Source organism: Natator depressus, chromosome 10 (assembly GCF_965152275.1).
Source record: "Natator depressus isolate rNatDep1 chromosome 10, rNatDep2.hap1, whole genome shotgun sequence".
Classification (NCBI taxonomy): domain Eukaryota; kingdom Metazoa; phylum Chordata; order Testudines; family Cheloniidae; genus Natator; species Natator depressus.
The window spans coordinates 58,325,082-58,351,264 of NC_134243.1; the positions used below are offsets into that span (position 1 = coordinate 58,325,082).

At 41.5% G+C, this 26,183-nt stretch overlaps 1 protein-coding gene across 18 annotated transcripts in view; it reads right to left on the reverse strand.

Annotated features, from left to right (window-relative positions):
- TCF12 (transcription factor 12) overlaps positions 1 to 26,183 on the reverse strand; it is a 283,371-nt gene that overhangs the window by 173,113 nt on the left and 84,075 nt on the right. For 9 of the 18 annotated variants that reach the window (XM_074966265.1, XM_074966272.1, XM_074966267.1 and 6 more), the window contains 2 exons: positions 13,251 to 13,324; positions 7,169 to 7,237 (listed from right to left, as the gene is read on the reverse strand). The exons of 2 other annotated variants lie outside the window; for them this stretch is intronic. In XM_074966265.1, the coding sequence (XP_074822366.1) occupies positions 7,169 to 7,237; positions 13,251 to 13,324 (143 nt within the window). The remainder of the gene's footprint in view (positions 1 to 7,168; positions 7,238 to 13,250; positions 13,325 to 26,183) is intronic. 7 more of the 18 variants (XM_074966284.1, XM_074966277.1, XM_074966274.1 and 4 more) reach the window with 1 other exon arrangement.

Below are 26,183 nucleotides of genomic sequence, written 5' to 3' on the forward strand. Positions count from 1 at the left end.
TATAAACTGGACTGACCAGGTTCAGATGTCCCAGAATGAAGGGGACCGTGAAATGGATGAAAGACAGCCTATGAACTCATGGGAGGGACATGGCATGGTTAGACTGAGAGGCAGGGCCTGCATGAGTGCAATCTGCCTCATCCAGACCCAATGCTAGGGGCAGTCCTGGGACAAGGGCAGCCTACTTAAACTTGCAAGGAAAGGCCAATATTTAGATAAGATAGCATATGGCATTTTGTTGTTTTAACGCCTTTAATTCACCCCCTAGAAAGAAATTTGGTAGGCCAACGGGAAGAATGAATTTTTCTGTTGACTTAGCTGCGTCTACACTGGGAGTTAAGTTGACCTAACTACGTGACGTAGGGCCTGAAATTTTTCACAGGTTTGATCGATGTAGCAAAGTTTTAGTTGTAGGCCTCGCCTTAGTGTTTATGTTCCAAAAGGATAAATAAAATATACTTTGTTCTGAACAAGCTGCTCTCAGTCACTGTACTTGCATGCTGGTCACAGGCTCCCAAAGGGAAGTCTACAGCAGGGACTAAGATCCAGTTGGACATACTGAGGACAGTTGGTAAACAAGAGTACTGTAACCTGGTGACCTAGTCTTTGAGCGGAGGTGAATTGCAATATTCCACACAAAGTAGTATAGTGTGGGCCAGTCACTTAGAAGGAGTGCCCACAAAGAGACAGTGGGGGTCTAAGGTGCAGCTCACCCTGGAACTGTAACACAGGTATTATAGATACCACCTTAAAAATATGAAACTTCCATTAAAGTTCTATAACATACAGAAATATACATGTAAAGAACCTTTGTGTCAGGATGGATTTGATTTAAATCAAATTGATTGATTTAAATCACTAGTCAGGAAAACTCAATTTAATCATGGATTTCTACATAAAAAGTACATTCTTGTTGGTTGTTATAACCTTAATATATATTCTTCACAACTCAGAGATAGATGAGACCCAAACTGGGTCTCTTTTACAGCCTGCTGCCATTATAGGTTTTCCCTTCTAGTGCAAGAATAGTTTGGTAGATCTCAAATCAATGAAGGCTACACTCAGAAAGACCTCAAGACTTCTGGAATATGCTGCTCAAACAGTTTCACTTTTGTTTCTACTGCCTGTCCCTCCATTCTCACATTTATCTCTAGACTTCTTCTCCTTGTCCAGATCTATTCCACCCCCAACAATCTACTATTCATTGAACTTTTTGAAACTTTGCACTTTTAGAGAGAGATAAGAGACTGACTCTGTGTGCACAAATTTGCAGAGGGACAATAGGATTGAGGTCTGTTATTTCTCACCTCTCTATATTATTTATTTAAAAACATTTTTGCTGTTAACAAGCATGTTATCTCTGGAGACACAAATCCACAGTTTGAGAACTGCAAAACTAAGCATCTCTAATGGTACCTTTTAGACTTAGCTCTGAGTCCCATTGGGTAGTGTGACAGGGTCAGGCCAGATGGCTACAGGAGAGTAATAGAAGGCAGATATATTAGCCCCAGGCTAAGTAGGTCCCTTTTCCCTGGGTAAGGTAACAGGGAAGGTTCCAGAACAATCAGGAACCTTCTGGAGACAAGACAGGCTGATTAAAACACCTGCAGCCAATCAAGAAGCTGCTAGAATCAATTAAGGCAGGCTAATCAGGGCACCTGGGTTTTAAAAAGCTCACTTCAGTTTGTGGTGTGCGTGTCAGGAGCTGGGAGCAAGAGGCACTAGGAGCTGAGAGTGAGAACGTGGACTGTTGGAGGACTGAGGTGTACAAGCATTAGACACCAGGAGGAAGGTCCTATGGTGAGGATAAAGAAGGTGTTGGGAGGAGGCCATGGGGAAGTAGCCCAGGGAGTTGTAGCTGTCGCACAGCTGTTCCAGGACGCACTCTAGACAGCTGCATTCCACCTGGCCCTGAGCTGGAACCCGGAGTAGAGGACGGGCCCGGGTTCCCCCCAAATCCTCCCAACCCCTGGTCAGACACAGGAGGAGTTGACCTAGACTGTGAGTTCAGAAAAACGGCCAAGCTGAGGGCTGCCGTGAAGCTCCAAGGCAAGCAAATCCGCCAATAAGTGCAAGACCCACCAAGGTAGAGCAGGAACTTTGTCACAGTAGATAGAAAGATTAACCTAAATAATCTATAGAGAAGCTGCTGGAACACCATAAAATTGGGCCCCTAATCCATGAACTATTGGAACTCATTTACAAAACTTTTCTTAAACATTACATGAATATATTGTCTCATACTATATAATCAGAATTTATAATCCCTATTCCATGATGAGATATCTTTGAGCTATAATGTATCTTAATTAAAACTATCTTTAGATAGGTTTTTTCCTCAAAAAGCATTTTATCAAAAAAATCTGATTTAAATTAAAAAAATCTGATTTTTTTATTAAATCATTATTTTTTATCGACCCTGCTTTGTGTATATTTTCATTCTAACAATGCTATTGTAATGGGTCTAAATTTTCATTCACAATCAACAAACATTAAAGAACAGTTCAAGCTACAAAGCACAATTCCCATCCTCAAGCAGTTTCCTCCATGACTGACACTAATGCTGTTTATTATTAAAAACAAGAGAAAGAGATGCTTCTGCTGTAAGTATGTCACCTTCCCCTTTGCCCTGAAGATCAACCGCACTACATTGATGATATGCCTCAGCTCCAATTGCCCAAGGTGGAAAAAAACCCAGTGATCTCATACTGCACCAAAGCACCAATAGTAACACCTCAGGTTATGAATTTTAAGGGAATGTGAAACATTCTAAGAGTCTCACAGTAATGGTTAGTTAATATTTAATATGGGTAACAGAACACTCACTTTCTCAAGTGAAAAAAAAAAACCAAACTGGAAATGGATGGACATGGGGATGACATGTTAACTGTTATAATCAGTGTCCTTTTGAAAACAATGCTGACATGTTTCAACAAGATGACAAAAATCAGATTTAAGATAGTCACGACAGTGAAAGAGAGGAGCAAGACATATTGGCCCAGCATAGCTCACACCTTACAAATCCACAGTTGACACAACTACCTCTAGTAAATATTAGAGAATGGTTACCACCATTACAAATGGCTGCAGATTAAGAATCTAGAGAGTCAGGTTTAAAGACAATGATTCAAATTGTGCATGACACTTACAGTCTAAAAAAGTAATTCCACCAGAAGACAGCAAGATTAATGGTTTAAAATTCAGTATAGAATTAGTCACACATGGTTTTCAGCCTGGAGATTGTGAACACTACCACTTTTTATGGCTAGTTAGAAGTGGGGAAGACACGAAACTTTTTTCCTGATGTTACATAGGATTTTAGTGCATGTAAGGTTGAGAATGACTGTACTACTTCATAAATAAGGAAACATTGTATAAACTTCTCCCTTATAACCAAAGTCAACTGAAAACCCCTACTTTTCACCCAATTTTTGTTCACCTTGCCAACACCCAGCCTTTTCAATCCAGCATCACTACTGTCTGGCTCTATTATTTGGTATTCTGTCTTTTCTTGGTATAATACCACTTGCTCCACAAACCTGCTAGGCAGTCTGAAACCATGATAGGTAACTGAACTATACCCACATAGCAGAGGACAAACTTGGCCTGTGGTCCACTTTCTCCACATGATTTACATTTGCCTACTACTGCTACAACTCTAAGCAACAAGGCTCGACTGAGTTCAACTCAGCCATCAAGAGCTGCTTAGAGTGACAGGAGGAAAATATCCTCGTCTCTCCCTAGCGGAGGCATGCAACCTCGGCAGCTGCCAGCATACTGAGGACTCAGACACAGGCATTCAAACCCATACCTCTTGTTTTGCTGGACCCTTGAGCTGTCCAATTCTTAGTTTCTTTCAGCTTAATAAGTCAGATACACAACAGTAGTTACTTAATGGCTAGGGCAACAGACAAGGAGCTATGTATTGCCGAGCTCTAATCCTGATAGCGATGGGCAAGTCACCACCTTTCCATTGCTCTGTCCCCCAAAATAAGAAACTGAATATTTACCCTCCTTCACATTGGTATGAGTATTAATTAGCCAACATTGTACAGCATACTGTTTGAAAGTTAAGTATTATCACCACCCTAGATTTTAGGGGATGATGGGTGAAGCCAAGAAAGTTTCTATATACACCCTCCAGAAGTAAAAGAAAACTAACTTAAAATGTTTGGTTGATGTTACTAGATACTATGTTGAAACAGGTAAGCGGCTTCTCAGGGAGGAAACATGGGACTGGGAACCTATGCAGCCTCCATGTTTAAGAGCTTTGGAGAATGATTTCAGACAATTATTCATTGAAGTAGTACTCAATTTTGGAATGGTCACAGATTCCCCTGGTTTCTAAGTCAAGAATTACACTGAAGTTGTATGGATTTAATTAGTCAACCACGGAATCTAATTATCCCAAATACACAATTGTACCTTAAAATCTCCTAAAATGAGCATCACCCTCCTATATTAAACAAGATAATGTTTGTTTATTTGGCTTTTTACCAAGTATCATGCACAAAGAACTATGTTTTATTGTTGGAAACTAATTTGCAAACAGATTTCAATGCTTCTCTCAAAACTCTAGGAAATTATATCCATATGCAACCCTCAAACTGAATTGAAAAATTGACTACTATAGCCTTTAAACAAAGCTTGGAAAACTAGGAGACAAACTAGAATATTAATAAATATTTCTGAGATATTTTAAAAAAGGAGTGCCCTGCCATATTTAGATACCTACATATGGTATTTGGAGCCTAAATTTTGGCACCCATTTTTTAGAAAATGTTGGTCATATATCAATTTACTCACATAAACACATGTTATGTTACATTTGGAAAAGCCTCCCAACCCTTGAGTGCAGGAAGTTTTGTTTGTTTTTTAAAATAGAATTTCATATCAGATCATCTTCTCAGGTACAGAATAATAAACTAGAGGAAGATATAAACAGCAAGAAACAAAGGACAAAAAGGACACAAACACAATAGACTTGATAACACTTACTGGATTTCTGTGTCCCTCTTGTCTTGCTTTGCTATTTAACAGCTTCCTCTCTCGTTTTGTACCTGAGGTTAAGAGGTATAAAACACTATTTCAAAACTTGCTGTCTTCTCTTGATACTGTTTTTGATTTCTTACCAAATTAAAATGTACTACTGGTATAAAAAGTGAAGTTGGATAGACACAAACTATACCCCATTTGGGCTCTAAAATATATTTTCAGCTATTTTAGACTTACAGATAGTTAGGCCGTACAACCTGTTGACACTAGAGTATTGTCTAAATCTAATGTATCAGGCCAACTCTGGTTTCAGGTACTTTTACATCACTGCGTATTTAGAAGAGACAGCTACGGTGAATGTATATATGTATATGGAGACAATTTTTCCTAGTTGCAAAGGAAGGCAAAATGAATATATCAAATATTGGGCCCCATCTTGTATTATATCAAAACATGCAGTTCCAATATTTATTTTATTATATATGCCAGAACTGCACACAAGCACTCACAACTTAGATGCCAAGAAGAAAATTCTATAGTTAAATTATGGCCTAGGATTTTGGCTGTTAAATCCTAAGGAGGCCTACCATGGGGAGAAATGGCTGATTTTAGCATTTTTAAATATTCTTCCTTTGGAGAGAGACGGCTGAACAGATGCAGAACTAAGTCGCTCCTTTCATTAAAAAGGCATTGTTAGAACAAAACCAAAACAAAGAAAAAAAAGCCTCAACCATACAGGTGTTTAATTCACAAAAATAAAAGCCACCATTATCCAAAGTGCAGTAAAGACTATCGTAGAAGTAGAATAACCTTTAAGTAAAAGACAATGTTTATCCGAGACAAAGAGATGACACCAATTTGTTTCCATGTTATCAGTTTTCTTCTACAACGGACAATTCACAAAGGAAGTGGAAACTCTGGAGGTTGGGAGGCATATTGTTACTGGAAGAAAAATGCCTGAGAGCTATGGGCCAAAATCTCACAGGATTCAGTTGACATTTCTCTCAGTGAAGTACTGCAGAATTAGCGTCTAAGGGTCTTTAGCAAGACTTTCAAAGAGCATCTTTACATCTTTCTATAACAAATGTCCATGAGGCTGCTACAGTACTAATGCAAAGGGTCATGAATCCAAGTGGACCAAAAAAACCATCCTTAGCTGTATGTTGCTCTTCAAGGGAGGACCCTATGTATGCTAATCAGCATTCGGGCACCTATCCAATGTCCAAACATCGCTACGCTTGTCCCTTTACATATGACCTAGGATTCACAGGAAAGCACGTAATCACAACAGGAAGAAAGGTTGACACAGCATAGTAAATATGACTTCAGTCTACTCAGCTGAAAGACAGGGCAGATTTCAGGGTTTTGCAAAGTTCCACTGGACCCACTAATTCCCATTTCTGATCCATTCCTGTAAAAGAGAAAGTCTTCATGGCCAAACCAATAATTTTTGATGATTTTTCTGTAAGTATTTACAATGAAAAACCCAGTTTATCATCTTCTTCATATAGGGAACAATCTAAACTGGTGGCCACAGTTCATTGTGTCAGATTTATGGACGTCAAGGTACAGGATTTCATATAAACATTCACAGGTCCAACACATTATCATTTTAAGCACTTGTTTGAATAAGAAATTTACATTTATGACAGCACTGACAATCATGCACACAATGTATTTTGTACACAAAAGTTGCCTATCTTGATTTGTGCCTCTTTCTGCATCCAGATCTGAGGTTATCACAGTAATACTGTACAGAAAGCAATGCAGAAAAGTGCTCCCTAATTTGCTTTGCTAGGATGGTAGTCAACATTCCCAGAAAGCCTCACAAATGTAAGCTGAGTGATGGGACGTGAAATATGTGTAATGAATTGACTGTCAAACATATTTTCAAGCTTATTTGTTAAGTGTTACAGCTACATATGTAGGCTGGGATTTTCTAAGGAGCCTAAGGGAGGTAAGTCCCTGACTCCCATTGACCATTTCATTTAATTTTCAATGGGAGTTGGGTTCCTAAATTCTCTAGGCACTTTTGAAAATCCCAGCCATATTCTGTCACTGATTTAGAGTCAAACAGTTAAGTCAATGTAGTCTGTCTTTTAAAGGAGAACTCCCACATTAGGCTACAAGCAGATAAATCACACACTCAAATTAGAAACAAATTAAGCAGTACCTCTTGAGGTTTCAACTTTTCTATGGCTGTGGAGATGTCTGAGCTTTTTCCATGGAGACTGCCATTTTCCTGTAAACAGGCAAGTAGTAAGAACAATTAGGACAAGACTGAACATTCTGTATTGAAATCAACGGGAAGAATACTGGACACTGAAGTCTTATGTTAGGTAAGTTTCAATATATTAAAATAGAGACTTGTGAGTTTAGTTCTGTTTTCTTTTAAATTTGCATTATTTCTTTAGCTTATCACCAGACAAGATCTAGGAACCTCTGAGAAAAGCAAATAACCTGTATCTTTATGCCTGCTCCCTAAAAAACAGTTTTATCTTCATTCCCATAACCTAGATCAGCGCACTCAGACCAGATTTTCCCGCACACCCTGCAGTGCAAGTTGTCCTCTGATCTTGTTAGGGTATGGAGAGAAAGTCATGTTATCCTCATGTGCAATTCCTGGACATCAACCATTAGCAAAACAGACTCACAAGCTGAAACAAAACCTTAAATACAAACAAAAGCAAAATAACAACAACCACAACCACCCACCACCAACCATATACACAATATATAGACACAAATTTATAAATAAATATATATTGTCAGTTTTCTTTAAACTTGCTATATTAAGTCCCTGCTTTCCCATTGATTTCAATGCAGAATGGAGTTTCTCCCTGTCCTATTTTTTGCAGAAACACATGGCCACCATGGAATAAGTTCTACATTTATATTTATTAGCCATTATAGCACCGTTAAATAGACAGTTGCTAAAAGTTATCTATTTTTTGATAAAACAACACTGGAGTTTTCCTTTAACATAAATTAAGACTTTCTATTCAAAGCAGATAGATATATTTAGCAGACATGACCAGCCACACCTCATTTAACATTTCACACAAAGATATACAGAAAACTTTTCCCCCTTAAATATTTTCTTATATGCAATGAAATAATGAACATAATGGACCAAACTGTATTCACTACATCTTTTGAACTTTCTGAAGAACTAATTTGGCTACCTAATTAGCAGCATAAACCAAGGCAGTCATCTGATGTGCACAACATTTGCTCTGCCTCTGTGGGGCAAATCTTCCTTAATATTCTGCAACTGCAGAGGACCCTGCCTGCCACACAACTAATGAGATTCTGCTGCACATGGTTCTGGATGCTGAAAGTCTGCAAAGGGAGAATTCTTGAGGCTCCTTCTCAGGCCACCGCATGGTGCTGTTGGGAGAATATGAAATTACTGATCCACTGGCCATTAAACTTGAATGGCTGCAGCACTAACATTGCAGAGCAGCCAAGGAGCCATAGCTACCCAGAGTGCCCCCCAAGAACTTTTAGGGACAGCCCTAGAGCCAGCCTGTATGTTAGATAACGGATTAGTTCTATGTTTATTAAATTAAATTCCAAAAATTATGCAAAAAATGTAGTATAGAAAGATCTGTTCAGAAGTGCAATTTGTTATGGGAACATTTAATCACAGTTTCAGGCCATTTTATGCTTTCTTCTCTTAGATCTTCTCTTAGAGCTGTCCTTATTCTGGCAAAGCTCCCAACTAAAGTTAACGGAATTTTGCCTCAAAGGCTGCAAGATCCTTAAAAACTGCAAGAAATAAAACAATTTTAAAGGGAAGAAAATACATAAAAGATTATATCCTCGGAGGCTCACCATAATTTCTTATGCTGCTTCATTTCCAGTTGAATATAGTTCTAAAATAAAAAGTTCCTCTTTTCTACACAATGTTTTCTAGTCTTAATTTTTGTATAGGCTTGGCAGAATTTGAGTTTCATTTTTGTACAATTTTGACAGATACCAATTTTTAAAAAAAGTTTTTTTTAGATTTTTATCTACTTAAATTTTCACAGTAGAGTGAAATTATGGGACTTAGGGGTCATACAATTACTTAATGACAGTAGATGTCGAGATTCAAAAAGTTAAACTTTATAGACGATTAAATCACAAATAGTCAACATCACATGTCAAACTATACAAAGTAAAAATCCTTAGATCAACCAATCATACCAGTTTCTACTAGTTCATTTGTAACAAGCCTAATTCAGAAGTTTAAACCACTGGATTTTGACCTTAATAAGTCCTCAAAGCAGAATTTTCTTACTTTGCTGATCTATAAATTTTGATCATTATCAATGGAAATATTTTTCATTAATTTATAGGTATACAGTGAAATCAACGTTTATCAACATTTACAGTTAAAAATCCAATCCTTCCAAGCCTAATTAAACCACACAAGCCTGTCCTACAAGACTGAATATGTAAGCATTTATGTTCACAAATTATGCTAAAATAAATTACTGAAATTACTGTGCACGTCAGAGTTCTCTACAACTGAAAGCTTGTTTTGATCGAAGCATTGGAATGAATATAATTTACACCATATTGACCTTAAAGTATGAGCACACTTATAAACAAGTGGTACATGCAATTCTAGTTTATTCACGCAAAATTCGTATGTGCATGCATGCGCATAAGCACACGCACAACCCAGATTTTTCTTTTTTCAAGATGTTCATGGTGCTACTTAACAAATCCACAATGACACATCATAAATTATTGTCCTATGCCAATATGAAGTATTTACCAGTATGAGAGGCACAACAGAATAAGGATTTAAGGCCAAATTCTGCCATCTTTACCCAGGCTCAATATTATCTCTGAATAGGCAAAATGATTTCAGTGAGAACCCTCCCACTTTAAAGCACTATTCTACGTGAGTAAGAGGGCAGAATTTGATGTAAGTTATTGGAGGGGGCGGGGGGCATTATCCTACTATTCTAAATCCAAGGTTACTGTTGGTTGGCAATTTGTTTACCAGTATTTAGCGTCTGACTCCCCCCCCCCCATTTTTCTTAAGATTTTCCATATGCTCAAGCCAGGCTTACATTCATGCTTCTTTCACAGCCTTACGAGCAATAAAAGAATTAATCTCTTGTCCTCCCTCTAGCTTCAGGCATACCATGACATCATCAACATCTCTCCTTTCCAATTTTGGTGTGTAACTCATGTGCGCCTGCAGTTTTGCCAGGATATAATGGTTTTAATTTTTTAATTATCTGCTTCATCTCTAACCTCTAAAAACAAATTTCCAACTTCATATTATTGGAATAACAAGAATCCATATAAATATGACCTTACAAATGCACACACAGGCAATCAATGTAGGATACAGAACCTAAGAAGCATAAGCTCAAATCCCAGCGGGGTAATTCAGCTTTTCACTGATTAATATCCATATACAAGTTTCTCATCCATAATTATCAATGTGGTCAAGATATTTAAAACAAAAATATCAACACAGGACTACGCATGTAATGCCATTTCAAACGTAGAAACGATTGCAAGGTCTACTAAACACAGGGCTGGACTTCATGCCTTAAGTTACAAACTATTTAAATATTACTATACAAACACTTCCAACATGTTGTACAATTTCCACGTTGCAGAAATGAGGTGGAAATTTTAACATGTTAAGTATTGTGTAAAACTACCTCAGACTTTGCCCTGGTCTATACTACAGAACTAAGTTGCCGCAAGGCAGTTTACATCAACCTAATTCTGTAAGTATCTACACTAAAATGTTGCTCCTGCCGATGTAACTCGTCCTTTACCTCGACTTAACTCCACCTCCACAAGAGGCGTAGCGCATAGATCAGCATAGTTGTAGACACTGCACTACTTATATTGACTGTTGCTGGCTTTCCGAAGCCATCCCACTATGCCCCACACTGACAATTCAATCAATGCAAGCGCTCCTACTAAGGATGAGCAGCACAGACATCAGGAACATAGTGTGGATGTGCAGAACCAATTTAGTTACTGCAGTGGCTGTACATCGACATAACTTTTGTAGTGTAGATATATCCTTTGTGAAGGCAAGTCAGTTGTTTTCCCTCGCTGTAAAGTCTAAATCTCAGAGCAGTTTTTTCCTGCCTGAAATTTGCAAAAGGAATGCTACAAGTCTCTCCATTTTATTTTTAAAGTATTATTTCTTTACTTGAGACATTCCTGGTCTTGTACTCTAAGCACATGACTGGAAGCTAGAACTCAGGAGTTCTAATCCTGCCTCCAGCACCAATTCCATCTGTAACTCTGGCCTATACCTTAAGATCACCCAGAAACTTCAGCTGGTGCAAAATGCAGCTTTTCACTTGCAAAGCAATTTCTCTCATATAGAACATGTTACATCTGTGCTCTGGGAACTGCACATAGTTCCATTCCACGTAAAATCTGGGATGCGGTTTTTAAATTTTACATGCTAAAACGTCTTGGGTCTTGCTTATCTCAGAGCCTCTCCCTCTCCCTTCGTGATCCCACATCAACAGAGATCAGCTAAGACAGGGGTTCTCAAACTGGGGGTCAGGATCCCTCAGGAGGTCACGAAGTTATTACATGGGGGGGGTCACAAGCTGTCAACCTCCACCCCAAATCCTGCTTTGCCTCCATCATTTATAATGGTATTAAATATATAAAAAAAAGTGTTTTTAATTTATGGGGTGGGGGGTCCACACTCAGAGGCTTGCTGTGTGAAAGAGGTCACCAGTAAAAAAGTTTGAGAGCCACTGAGCTAAGGCACCGGAGCTAACAGACCTCTGTTTTAAATGTAAAAGGGCTAAGGAAGAGTGTCTGCACAGTTGAGGACTCCACTCTGAAATCTGTTTCCACCAATTAGTTCACCAGGAACTGAATTTGTTGACTTCCCAGAGGGATTGGGGGGGGGCATAAAGAGGAGAATGAGCAGGTGAGAGGGGTTGTGGGCAAATTGCTTTTGGGGGAAGGGAGGACATTTTAGTTTTTGTACATTGTTTTAATGTATCATTCAGTTTTCTCAATCAAACTTACCGAAGAGTATTAAACAAGTTAATTTTAAAGAAGTTAAAATAGCTCAATAAGCTACTTAATTTCTACTCCCATTTCCCCATTGTAAAATGAGACGAATATAGCCCTACCACACAAAAATGTAGTAAGGTTTAGTATTAAAGGGCATGTCTACACTACAAACTTAAGTCGACCTATGTTAGATCAACTTACAGCCACCTCAGTAGTTACTGCTGGTTCATGTCCACACTGCGCTCCTTCCGTCAGTGATGCATGTCCCCACCTGGAGCACTTCCACTGACTTAAGAGCGGCAGCGTGGAGGGCTGTGAGCCCAGGCTTTCAGCTCCATGCCGCTCCCCCTCAGAGCCCAGTTGCCCCCTCTCCCGGTCTCTCGGCTCCCCGCCCGGAGCACGATAGCCACGTTCAGGGTGGGGAGCCCCGCACCTGGAGCCTCGGCACAGCCAGGCTTATAGCGGCGAGCCGGGAGCCCAGGCAGCACCGGTGCTCCTGGCGGGGAGCTGGGCAGACACAGCCCAACTGGAGGGGGGAGCGCGGCAGTAGCCCGACTGGGAACGGGGATCCCAGGCAGCAACGCAGCTGGGAGCAGAGAGCCAGGATCCCGGGGAAAGCCTGGCTCCGAGCAAGGAGCCAGCAGCCCAGGGGGCAGATGGGCTGTAGCTGGAACCCCCCATCCACCCCAGGGTGACTGCCCAATCTGTGAGCAGCTTTCCTGTCAATTTCATGGTGCCATCATGGAGCCATGAAATTGACAAGAATGACAGTCAACCTCCAATATAAGTAACCTGCAGTGTCTACTCTACATGGACACTACATAGCCCTAACTATACTGACATAAGCCCCATTCCTCTCTTGGAGGTGGAATTATTATTTCGGTGTAACAGGGCACTTACATCGGCAGGAGCAAGGCTGTAGCATGTACACTGACATAGTTAGGTCAACATAAGTCGCCTTACATCATCTTAACTCTTTAGCATACACCAGGCCTATAAAACACTTTGAAAATGAAAAGCATTATTTATTTCTGTACTGTAGAGAGCACTATATACAAGTACCAACTAATACTATTAGTGTTACGTGTAAAGTCACCAAAACATATCACCACAAGACACTAATATAAATGTTTGAAGGGATATATCCCTTGCAAGTATTTCCACATCAGACATTCTTGCTCAATAATGCCACCTTTTGTTGACTATTCCCAAACCTCCTTAGAGTCAACTGGAAACCTTACCCTTGAAGGCTCATATGAGGGACTTGGCTGACCACCTGTTCCCCAAGATGAAGCTCCTGTTCGTTCATCCATACCTAACAACAAAAAGAAAAATCCATGTGTATCATAAAATGCTAAGATGGAAAGGTAGTGTAATATTCTCTTGTGCAATAGCCTGTATCATTCTTCTACATGTAGCCTAAAATAGTATTTCTAGAAACATAACCGTATTAAACTAGCAAACAAACAATTGCCTTGCTGTCTGATTAATAAGGTAGGCTGCAAAAGAAAACCCAGATTCAAACTACTGTAGCTGGTGAAAAGTGAATGTAAAGTACTAGATGGCCATTTGTGGGGCTTAGTACAAGTAATCCATGTTTAACACAGAAAGGCAGCACAGTCTGGTGTACCAAGCATGACAACAGGACAAGAGGCTCTTGGATTCTGACCGCGGCTGCGCCACTTAATTACTATGTGGCTTTCAACAAGTGACAATACATTTGCCTCAATTTTTCCCAATTTGTAAAATAGGGATAATACCTACCACACAGAAGTGTTGGGAGGTTAGTTAACTAAAGATTTCCTGAGTGATCTGATTTAGCAAAGTGTTAAGTATTATTTACAGCTCTGGTCTCTTGTTACCTAAATAGCAGTAACTGACAATGCTTTATGGAGAGAATGCTCAGCAGAGGTATTCATATCCCTCAGCAGTGACATTTATGTTCAATTAAGGAGCGCCAATGTCCAGCTCCAATGGGTATAATTAAACTGAGCTAAGATCAACTTGTGAAAGGGTCCTTAAAGCTCCAACTGGAATATGGAGGATCTTCCTGAGGGAAAAAATGGCTAAATGGACAGATTCACTTAAACATACAAACATTCTTAACTGTTTGATTACTCAAAAAGAAAAGGAGTACTTGTGGCTCCTTGGAGACTAACAAATTTATTTGAGCATAAGCTTTCGTGAGCTACAGCTCACTTCATGTATCCGATGAAGTGAACTGTAGCTCACGAAAGCTTATGCTCAAATAAATTGGTTAGTCTCTAAGGTGCCACAAGTACTCCTTTTCTTTTTGCAGATACAGACTAACACGGCTGCTACTCTGAAACCTGTTTGATTACTGTATGATTTTTAAGGTCACCTGCTCTTTGTCCTCATACTTTGTTTGTGTATTGCAGAGATGGCAAAACTTCTACCTTAACTCAGATTCTTTCACTATAAGCAAAACTATTATTTTAACATAGAAACTTTTTTTAAAAAAAACCTGCTAATTAAGTGTTAAATATAGGAAAAAACAAACATGCCATCTCTTCCAGTTCTGTAACAGCTCCTTTGGAGTCAGTTCCCTTTATGCAAATCCAGGTTACCACATTCAATTAACAAAAAATAAGAAAGGGGAGGAGGAGATGGGGAGGTTTAATGTACTATAATTTTAGCTGGGAAGTAAAATATTTGACCAATATTACTTTGTGAACAAGTGTATTCATATTAGAATTACTCCTCATGCACACTTAACCACTGAAATGTTTTTTAAAACCCCATTCTTAACAGCTAATAATAAAACAAACTGCAAGATTACAAACACATTCCCAACATATGATTCCCCCTGCCAGAGAAAGACAAATGGATTTTAGGAAAATTTGTTTCTTCCATTTGAAATATGAACTGCTTCAAGCAATCTGATTATGCGAAAATGATACATTTTGCTATTGGAGCACTAGTATGTACCTCTAAAGCCAGCTCATAAACTGCTGCATGAATTATTATTCCAACCGTTAATTCTGTGCACTTACCTGTACAGACGGAATTTCACAGAAGACCAACAATTTCTATTCTATATTGCATGTCTCTCTCCATCTAACCTTCAAAAATAGCAGTGCTATCTCTTTCCTCCTTCCTTCCAATCAGACCTCTCAGGTAAGATTTGATGGACAGCATATAGTTTTGAATTACAGCACTGCAAAACCTCATTACATAAAGCACCATGTGCATGGTTACTTCACACATACTACTACCCAGTGCATTGAGCTCCATCATGATGAACCATTACAAACATTACAACTAGAGAACAAACATCCATATATGTTACAGTCCACATAAAACTGGCCTAACTGCAAAATAAAAGCATGAGACACTAAGGAAGGAGGAAAAGAATACATAACTTGAACTGTAGAGAACTAGGGGTAATACCGTGCTCTAATCACTGTTTCCTTAAAGAACGTATTGCTGCAACAATATTTTAACTATAGCTCCTTAAAAGACAGCATGAAGAAAACATTTTATACTGAATGGTTAATTATATTACAGTGCCAGCAGCTAAAAAGTGTTGGATCCCCATGGTGTAGCGCAAGAAGGACCTACAGGGTGAGAAACTGCTCTTAAGAAATGCAAAAACACTTTACAGAGCCAGCAATTTCTGTGAGTTTGCCGCATTTTGCAGCTGACAGCACTGTAGTAGTTTTATTGTAATTGATCCAGGAACTGAACAAAAAGTCACGGCTGGCACTGACAAAGGCAAAAGTACTCTTTTGGCACATATGACTCCTTTCTGCCAGGAACAATAGCTGTAGTAATGCAAGTATTATTATAACAAGTCTCCTAGTGCCTTGGTTTCAGAACAGAGGTAGAGTGTGAAAATATGTATTTATTAAATCTAGGATATAGGAACATAAGAAAAATACATAAATTGTCAAAACATATCAATAGATGACAATGCTGTAAATATAGTCTTAAGATCTACAGACCTCCTCAGCAAACCAAGTGCTTAAGTCCTTTTGACTTCAAAATTCAACTCAATGGAACTTAAGCACACCTTTAAGGGCTTTGCTGAACCAGGGCATATATGAACAAGTGCTCTCATATTTTCAATCCACTACTTTTCTACTAAGATGCAACTAAACTGTTTCTTTCACAAACTGAGAAAATGTTGGGGGGGGGGGGGGAAGAGAGGGAGAAAGATGAGGTTCAAAACCTGTAAACAGAAGAACTTCCCAGAAAAAAAGGGTACTTACCTGTAACTGGAGGGTCTTTGAGATTAATGGTCCCTATCTGTATTACATACATGGGATATGCATATATACCATGTTCCTGAGTCCAGAATTTTTTTGCAAACAGAGTCCACTGGCCTTCATGAGCTCGCCTCATAAAAGGTGGTCCAGGCCAACCCCTCTCCAGTTTCCCATTCTTCCTGCAGTTGAAAGAATCTATAGCAGAGGGGACAGGAGGTGGGTAGTGGAACACAGATAGGGGCCACTCATCTCGAAAAACCTCCCGTTACTGGTAACAAGTATCAGAGGGGTAGCAGTGTTAGTCTGCATCTGAAGAAGTGGGGGGTTTTACCCACGAAAGCTTATGCCCAAATAAATACGTTAGTCTCGAAGGTGCCATCGGACTCCTCGTTGTTTTTGTTACTGGTAAGTAGCCTCCATCTCTTCTTTGAGTGATGGTCCTTACGTGTAGTCCATATGTGAGAGATTAACAAGCAGTGGTCAAACAGGGGATGGGTGCGATGATGCAGAAGTAATAGCGGACTGTAATATCACTGTCCTCACAGCTGTATTCAGAGCTCACGCCTGGACCAGAGCGTAACGTCTTGTGAAAGCGTTATGAAGATAAGCAAAGAACTCTGTCAATACAGCTGACCCACTGATCACTCTGCTACGGAAACAAATAGTTTAGATGTCTAACATCCTTTGTCTTTGCAGATAAAAGGCCAAAGTCCCTCAGACATCCAGAGAATGTAACCATCTCTCTTTATTTTAGGCATGCAATTTTGAAAAAAATACCAATAAGTGGACTACCTGACTCATATGAAACTCAGAAACTATTTTAGGACAAATCTAGGGTAGGGTCATAAGGAGACCTTTTCTATATAGAAGATAGCATATGGTGGGTCCACCATGAATGCTCACAGCTCACCGACTCTTCTGGCTGAGGTTACAGTTAATAGAAAAGCCACCTCAATGGACAGATGGGCCACAGAGCACTATGGCTAGAGGGTCAAAGGGGGGAGTTAGTGAGAGATAACCAACCAAAATTGAGGTCCCCCTGAAATGCAAACTTCACCAATGGTGGGAAGGATATGAAAGTCCCCTTCAGAAATCTAGTTGTGTCAGGATGAGTGAAGATTGTATGGTTATCCACTGGAGGATGGAAAGTCCTAATCACTGCTAAATACTCCTAAATGCACTCACAGAGTATTGAGCATGAAACCTGAAGCCTCAAGGGTAAAAGCAGATACCCTAAGATAGCAGAGATTCCAGTGAATTCTGGAGACAAGTTGCTCTGGGGAGCCCCCAAAATGCTTCCACTTTGCTGAGTAACAGCTTCTCGTAAAGTCTTTCTGCTTTGCTTAAGATTGACTGCACCCTTTTGGAAAATGAGTGCTTTATTTCTGATGCCCACCCAAATACCAGGCTCTGAGTTGCAGAAGTCTTGGATTGGGTCACTTGAACCTGCCCCTGTGCTGCGTTAGAAGTTCCAGCAATGCAGGGATGTTCACAAGTTGTCAAAATGAGAGCTTCAGTAGATCCTTAAACCAGAACTGTCTTAGCCAGTTGGGCACAATCAGGATGACTTGAAATCTGTCTTGGCAGATTTTCCATATAAGTTGTAGTATCAACGCAACGGGAGGGAAGGCATACCCCAGGCGACCTTTCCATGACACCAGAAAGGCACCTTCCATTGAGACCGTGCCCAGGGCAGCTCTGAAGCAGTACTGAGGAAGTTTCCTGTTCACCCATGAGGCCAAAAAGGTCCCAGGCTAGCATACCCAATTGGACTAAGATGTTATTGAGATCTGAATTATGAATCTCCCATTCACGGTTTGTGGAAAAATGTCTGCTTAGGCAGTGTTTTATACCCATGGTAAATATGCTGCTGATAGGGCCGTGCAAAGGCTGATGCATCAGAAGGTGACTGCCTCTATGCACAGAAGAAGATCTCTCACTCCCCCCTGCTTATTTATATTAAAGAAATAATCTTCATGTTGTCCAACATTATTTGGACACATCTAGAAGGCACTACAAGCTATACAGACCACCAAGTGTTCCCAAGAGCGAGGTTTCGGTAATGATGGTTGCCTCGTGAGTCAGTGTGAAGAAAGGGAACTTGTCCAGTTTGGTCCATCAGATGAGAAAGTCTAAAGTTTTGGGCAGAACTGTCACCTTGCCATTTATGTTGCCCTTTTCTGGTGAGCAAAACAGAGAGAAGCCAGGCTTGTAGGCAGTGAAGACACAGCCTGGAGAACAGCATAGTATGTGGGCATGAAGCCATGCGACTGAGGAGGGAAAGGCAAGTTCCGATTGACATCCTGGGTCTGATAGCGACCTGACACCTCTCAAGATGTAAATATGCTCTTGCTGTGGTCGAATCCAACTTCATCCCTATAAAATTTATGACCTGGTGGGGGTCAATGTGGATTTTTCGTGACTGACAGACAGACACAGACACTCAGGGAAAGCAGAAAGCTGAGCAGCTCGCTGGACTTTCTTGTAGGAACTGCCCATCAGAAGCCAGTCGTCGAGGTAAGAAAAGTCTGTAAATCCCTGTCTTCTGATCCAAGCTGCCACTATTGAAAAAAACCTTTTTGAAGACCCTTGGTGCTAGGGCGAGACCAAAGGGAAAGACTATGAATTGGTAATGATCTTTATCAAAGATGAACCTGAGGAACTTTCTTTGGGCTTCGTGGATGTCTAATGTGAAAATATGGATCTTTCATTTCAAGAACCACAATTCATGTGCCCTCCTCTAGCAAGGGAATTACTGATGTCAAGGATATCATGCAGAATATTAATTTTCAAATGAACCTGTTCCAGATCGAGAATTGGCTTCCAACCCCCATTCTTCTTGGGATCAAGAAGGAAAGGGAATAGAATCCCTTCCCTTGATGCTGAGGTAGAGCCCTTTCTATGGCTTCCTTGAGGAGATGTTCACTTTTGGCTGTAGAATCTCCTCATGAGAGTGAAAGAAAAAAAAACGGGAAGGGGGTTCATGGGTAGGAGTTACCAGAAACTTGATCAGATAGCCATCACGAATTATCTCTAATGAATAGGCCTATCAAATTCACGGCCAAGAAAAATGCGTCACAGACCGTGAAATCTGGTCTCTCCCCCTCTTCCGTGAAATCTGGACTTTTGTGTGCTTTTACCCTATACTATACAAATTTCATGGGGGAGACCAGAGTTTCTCAAATTGGGGGTCCTGACCCAAAAAGGAGTTGCGGGGGAGGGGGGGGGTGTCACAAGGTTATTTGAGGCGGATTGCGGTATTACCACCCTTACTTCTGCGCTGCCTTCAAAGCTGGGCAGCTGGAGAGCGGCAGCTGTTGGCCAGGTGCCCAGCTCTGAAAGAAGTACCCTGCCAGTAGCAGTGCAGAAGTAAGGGGCAATACCATACCATGCCACCCTTACTTCTGCGCAGCTGCCTTCAGAGCTGGATTGCTGGAAAGTGGTAGCTGCTGACTGAGGGCCCAGCTCTGCAGACAGCAGCACAGAAGCAAGGGAGACAATACCATACCGTGTCATCCCTACTTCTGTGCTGCTGCAGCTGGTGGCTGTGCCTTTAGAGCTGGGGTCCCAGCTAGCAGCCGCCACTCTCCACCTACCCAGCTCTAACGGTAGCAGCGCAGAAGTAAGGGTAGCAGTTATGCAACCCCCCTACGACAATGACTTTACAAACCCGCCCCCCCAACTCCTTTTTGGGTCAGGGCCCCTACAATTACAACACCATGAAATTTCAGATTTAAATAGCTGAAATCATGACATTTATGATTTTTTTAAATCCTATGACCGTGAAATTGACCAAATGGACCGTAAATTTGGTAGCGCCCTACTAATGAACCTTTATCAGTATTTGGGGCTCTCCAATTTCTGGCAAATGGGGTATTGCAGCCCCTGAGTATCAGAGTAGGGGAACGAAAAGGCACCAATAATGGGATGAGGGTCTCAACAGTCCTGTCTAAAGAAACTCTTAAGTTGGGGGGGTTAGAGTACAACCTAGCAGCGGATGTTACAGAGGCTGGATTCCTGGGTCTATAAAGACTGTCTCTTGCATGGTGGCTCGCAAAGACGTTGGTGGCAAAAAGCTGAGGAGGTGGTCTTGCCCTATACCCCGTTCATGGTGTTTTCTCTTAGGGGCAGTCCTATAAATGCCCAGCAAGGACTTGAGGACAACAGTTCACTTGAAGGAGTAGAGAGACTCATCTGTCTTCTTGTGAAATGGGTTGACAGTATTAAAAGGCAGATCTTGGATGGTATTCTGTACCTCTCGAGGGAAACAGAAGATTGCAACTATAAGTCTCACCTCACAACAATGGCCAGAGCCATCCTCCTAGATGCAGCATCTGCCATGTTCACGGGGGCATGGAGGGAAGTTTTGGCCACCAATCTGCCCTCATCCACTAAGGCCTGGAAATGGGCCCTATCCTCCTCAGGGAGTTTGTCCTTTAATTCCATGAACATAGTATAATTAGTAAAATCATATTTAGCCAAAAGGGCCAGATTATTTGAGATCCTGAAATAGAGGAAGGTGGAAGAGAAGATCTTTCTCCCTAGATGGCAGAGTCACTTGCACCCCTTATCAGAGGAAGTAACCTTTGGGTGCAGTTGCTTGGACCGCTATGTAACCACCCGCACCACCAAAAAGCTAGGCAATGGGGGAGAACAAAATCTCGCCCCCACCTTAGATGGAACAAAGTAGGAGTGGGAATACAAGAAGTAGGAATGTGTCAAACTGTATTTGCTGGGTCCACAATGGCCTTATTGATGGGGAGGGATGCTCCACTAGGAACAGAAGGCTCAAGAACGTCTAGTAAGCTGTCCTAGGGCTCCTGGACTTAACTCAAGCTGAATCTGTAGCTCCACAGCAACCCTGTGCATGAGCTCTTGATGTTGCATAAAGGCATATGTTGGAGACAGCAATGATGAGACTGCTCTCAGTACTTTCGGAGCCAGTAGATCCAGATCACCTTACCCTTCTAAACATTTTAACAGGGCCAGCTGTGGATGTCCAGGTGATGGCAAATAAGACTCCTATGCCAATCCTGGGTATCTAGGGTAAGGCTCCCACAGTCCCCAATACTGTGACTAGGATGGATCAACTGGTAGAGGACCCCATGGCATAGAGTATCACCTGTCTCTTGGCCAATCGTATCTGGTCGGAGGCTGGAACACGAATCTTCTGGGGCTCCTCTCTCATGCCACCTCCACCTGATGCTGCAGAGACTCCTGCAGGGTGGTGTCAGACTCATCCAAAGAGAAAGGTGGATCCCTTACCTCTGGCAGAACCAATGGTTGGCAGGTGGGATGGGAGAATGAGTCTGCATTATTGGAATAGTGGCTTCTTCTGGTGTACCAATGTCCTGGTATACTGATGGTCCAGACAGGAGGGGTGAATGCAGACAGGAAGAGCAAAGATGTCCTCCAGGGAGACGACAACCCAGATTGCCCTGGGGTATGAGGAGAGTCCATTGGCAGAGCAATCAGAACAGGAGCTTCCTTGGTCACTCTTGGTAGTAGTTGGCTCAACTCTAGGGCCATGTCATAATCGGTACAGAATTGGTTCTAGAAGTGGATGGGAGCACTAAGAGCGGTTTATCTCAAGCCTTCATCCTAGGAATTGAAGTCAGAACCATCAGATACATACCCTTGTGCACCTCCTTCTCCTGTCAAGAAGATTTATTCGTGCCTACATCCTTAGCACCCATGTGTGCCAGCTCTCCAGACTTTCATGGTGTCAGGAAGGAGCAGTTTTAGATGAAAATGGCTTTGCCCCTATGTCTATGAGTGCCCCGTGCTCTCATGTGAAGCTTTCTCCTTAGGCTTAAGAGTCTTAGTCTCCATTTCCGAGCTCATGCTCAGAGGGGCGATGTCCACTTGGTGAGACTGATGTACAGGAGGTGCTCCAGCCCAGATCTGATTGGTGCTCCATTACCTTCTCCATCAGATATTCTCTGGGTCTCAGTTCCTGACCCTCGTAAGTTCAGGATGGAGGGTAGGGAGGGTCAGTGGCAGATGCTGCACTTGGCAGAAGTATGAGACAAACCCAGGCAGTACACGCAGCATTGTTTTTCGTTGCTCACCATAAAGAAGCAAGGGCAAGAACAGTTTTTGAAACCCCTGGAGCCTGGGCAGAATCCCAGACTTCTTGGAGGAAGATGTCACCGGGTGGGAAAAAGAATAGGGAAAACACTATCTAACTACACTATAGTATAAAGACTACCAAAAAAAACCAAAACTGTATACAATATCTTTCACCAATGACACAATAAAAAAGGAGCTGAGAACACCAAAGATTCCAACTCAGACCATGCAGCAGTAAAAAGGACCGAAAGAGGCATCGGCCCACACCATCTTTTATGCCCTCAGTGTGGAGCACGAGAGAGCTACAGTGTATGTGTGGACCAATGAACACTGCTTGCAAAAAATTCCAGGTTGAGGCACATGGTGCAGATACATATCCCACATGTGGCATACACATGGGGCCCATCACTTGAAGAACAACTTGTTTTTCTGCACACTTAAGATTCATCACTATTCTGGCTGATTATATTAATATTGGATATGGATAACTCAATTTCTATGAGGTAAAATTTGTCATTTTCTTGCCTCTTCACAAAGAATTTGTTTTTCCTAAAGTAGCAGCGTGTGTGTGTGCGCGCACATGTATGTTTGTATTAACTGTAATAATCCTCCTATAAAAGACAACATGATAGGACTTTAAATACTAAACACAGAAATCCCAACTCTGAAACCTTAAATCCAATCCACATACTTTTAAAGGTTTTGTTTGTCTTTTTAAAAATGGCAAACGAGTACAGTACTTTAGATCTCAAGCTTTTTAAAAGAAAAGCAAACAAAGAAGAAAGGTAGTTGCCTTGTTACTCTGACATATGCATTCATTTAGAAAAACAAGTTCAAATATATTCACCTGAAAAAAAAAAAAGATATTGGCTTTTATAACAAACTGAAATGAAAATTGTTGTTTTTGCTGGTATCAGACAAAGAGGACCATATTTAAAACTTATTTCAACAGACAAGCTCTAGTGCTCTTGTAAACAAGGCAAGGATAATATACTTTATAGGTTTACCATCTGCTATGGTGATGATCAAATAAATGATTTGACGGAAGAAATCAGATTGTAGCTTGTTAAGGCAGGTATTGGAGGTATGAGTTTCTATTTTTTATAGCTTCTTTATCTAATTTTGTTCTGGAGTAATGATATTCCTTCAGATAAGATTCAAGAACTGAAATCAATTACAAAACAATGTACACAAAGAAACAAAATGATATTGATTATATTTTACATCCTAGACACCCAAACAAATAAATCTACCATTATGCTTCATATTGCAAATGTCAGAAGTATGAGATTGTAGTGACGCAGGGTGGCCTCCTAACACAGAGGGGGAGGAACCATTCCCCGCCCCCAGGTGGATGGAGCCAGGCTGGGCCCACCCCTTGCACCTGAAGCAGAGGGGCGGAACACGGAGTACAGGAGGCAGAGCCTCCAGCTCAATTGAGGGAGAGCCAGATGCTGCTGGCCCCTGAACCAGGGACTGAGCTGCATCAAACCCCTGCCTCTGGAGGAATATCCCAAGGAGCTGCCGGAACTGCCGGCTGCCAAGTACCCCAAGACCCATGAGCAACAAAACATTATGACCAGGCAGGGATAGGAAGTAGCCCAGGGAAACCAGACATTAGTGCAGTTGTGTTTGCTGAAGCCACGGTCAGCGTGTTTCGGCAGGATCCCCACTGACCCAATGGTGGGATTCCCCACCACTGTTAGGACCCTGGGCTGAGACACAGTGGAGTAGGGTGGGCCTGGGTCTCTCTACCCCCTGCTGCTAACCCCACCCCTGGGGTGGCAGCCTACTCACATTAGGCTGGATGGGCTACGTTTGTTTACTGTCTGTGCCAGTCAGAGAGTTGGGCCATAGACTGCTTCTGCTTTGCCCCGCCCAGAGGGCTTGAGCCTGTTTGCCATCTGCCACAGACTGCTTTGCTCTACCCCAGCCAGGGAGCTGGGCCATAGACTGCTTTTTATCTGCCCCACCCAGAGAGCTTGAGCCTGACTGCTTAGTATTGCTCAGCCCTGCCCAGAGGGCTGAGCCTGGCTGTGCTTGCTGCCTACCCCAGCCAGAGGGCTGACTACAGACTCTTTATTGATTTACAGTGCTAATCCCCTGTTGATTGGCCCTCAGACGTTAGGTGGCGTAGTGAGGTAGAGTGACCTCCCTCTGACGCAGACAGGGAAGAACCACTCCAAGCCCCTACAGAAATATTATGACACAAGATGTTCCTATGTTTTATTTCTACATACTTTGGGGGGGGGGGTGAGAACCAGAAAAGGATATTTTTAATTAGCCTTATAAAGCAGCCAAGAAATGTTTCCTCATAATTTTTAAAAACAAAAACTCACAACCAACTTTCTGCAGATTTTGTGAATCACACCAGTATTTTTAAATTTCTGCCTACTGAATATCACACCCATATTCCAGTAAGGAAACATCTTGCATATAAAAATAAATGAATCTTTTTCACAGAAAAGAATGCAAATATTTTATTTCTGTTAACAAAGAATCTAAAGCTCTCAAGGGTACGTATACACGTGGTTAAAAACAGAGAAAAGATTTCCACATGTTACGTACCAGCATGAAAAAACGTTATTTAAAACTGAAAGGAACCTCACAATAGATTTCATGTGGTCTTCTTAAAATACACAAAGCGAGGTGCATTTCTCAAACCAAAAGGAGAAATGAAAGCTAGGCAGACTATCAGCAATCTAACCACTGAAGTGACGGAGGGATAAACCCAGATTCACCACTGAAGTCTGATTATGAGATAACATTTTTGCTTCTTGTCAGCTAAATTTTGAAGTTTTTCATGGAACGACAAAGCGGGGTGGAGGAGAATTGTTTAATACAATTCATGGAAGAGGACCAGATAATCCCCACTACATGAATTACTCAAAATTAAAAATTCTATTGAAAGGTTTGCCATATTAACCAAGAGAGATGAAAGAGTCTTGTGACAGTCTTGTGACAGAGTCCCTTCCCAAAGCACACTACTTGTGGCATGGTGTGGCCCTATAGGCACCCCGCCCTCAGGTCCCTCCCAGTTCTCCAAATTTCTTATTTGCCAGCCAGAGTACTTAAAGTAATCAGAAAAATCATAGAACTGTATGGCTGGAAGGGACCTCGAGGGGTCATTTAGTCCAACCCTCCACGCTGAGGCCAGACCAAGTGTACCTATATCTACCGTGACAAGTTTGTCTGACCTGTTCTTAAAAAACATCAAATGACGGGGGATTCCACAGCCTCCCTTGGTAATCTATTACAGTACTTAACTATCCTTATAGTTAGAAAAGTTTTTCTCTAGTATCTGACCCTAATCTCCCTGGCTACAGATTAAATTGATTATTTCTTTTCCAACCTTCAATGGACATGCAGAACAATTAATGTTCCCCTTCCTGGGGTTCAATTTATTAAGTCTTTCTGAAATACAGTCTCCTTTAGCCCTGCAAGCCCAAACCCTTCCCTTTTGGGGTTCCACATTTCATTCTCATTCCAGGGCTTCAGGTTCCTGGTCCCTCTTGGTTACCTCTCTACCAGGGACTTCTGTCAGTCCCGCTGCAGTTCCTGGCCTCTCTGTAGTCTTTTCTACAGGCCTCTTCTTGTCCTGGTCCCTGGACTCACAAATCCATCCCCCAGATTAAGAGATTCTACAGCCCTCCTTCATGGGGCTGTGCACAGATTCAAGCAGGCTTCCTCAGCCTACCAGTATCTGGATTCCAGGGCCATTCCATAGAGCCTCCCTTCTTCTTCCTCTTTCCCTGGAGTCAACTAATAACTGGATTTTATCCTGTTCAGGAAGTAGCTCATCAATTAACACCTGACCCCCATTTCCACAGCTTGTCTGTAGCTCCCCTTAAAGACTTGTTTCCTTAAAAGTGG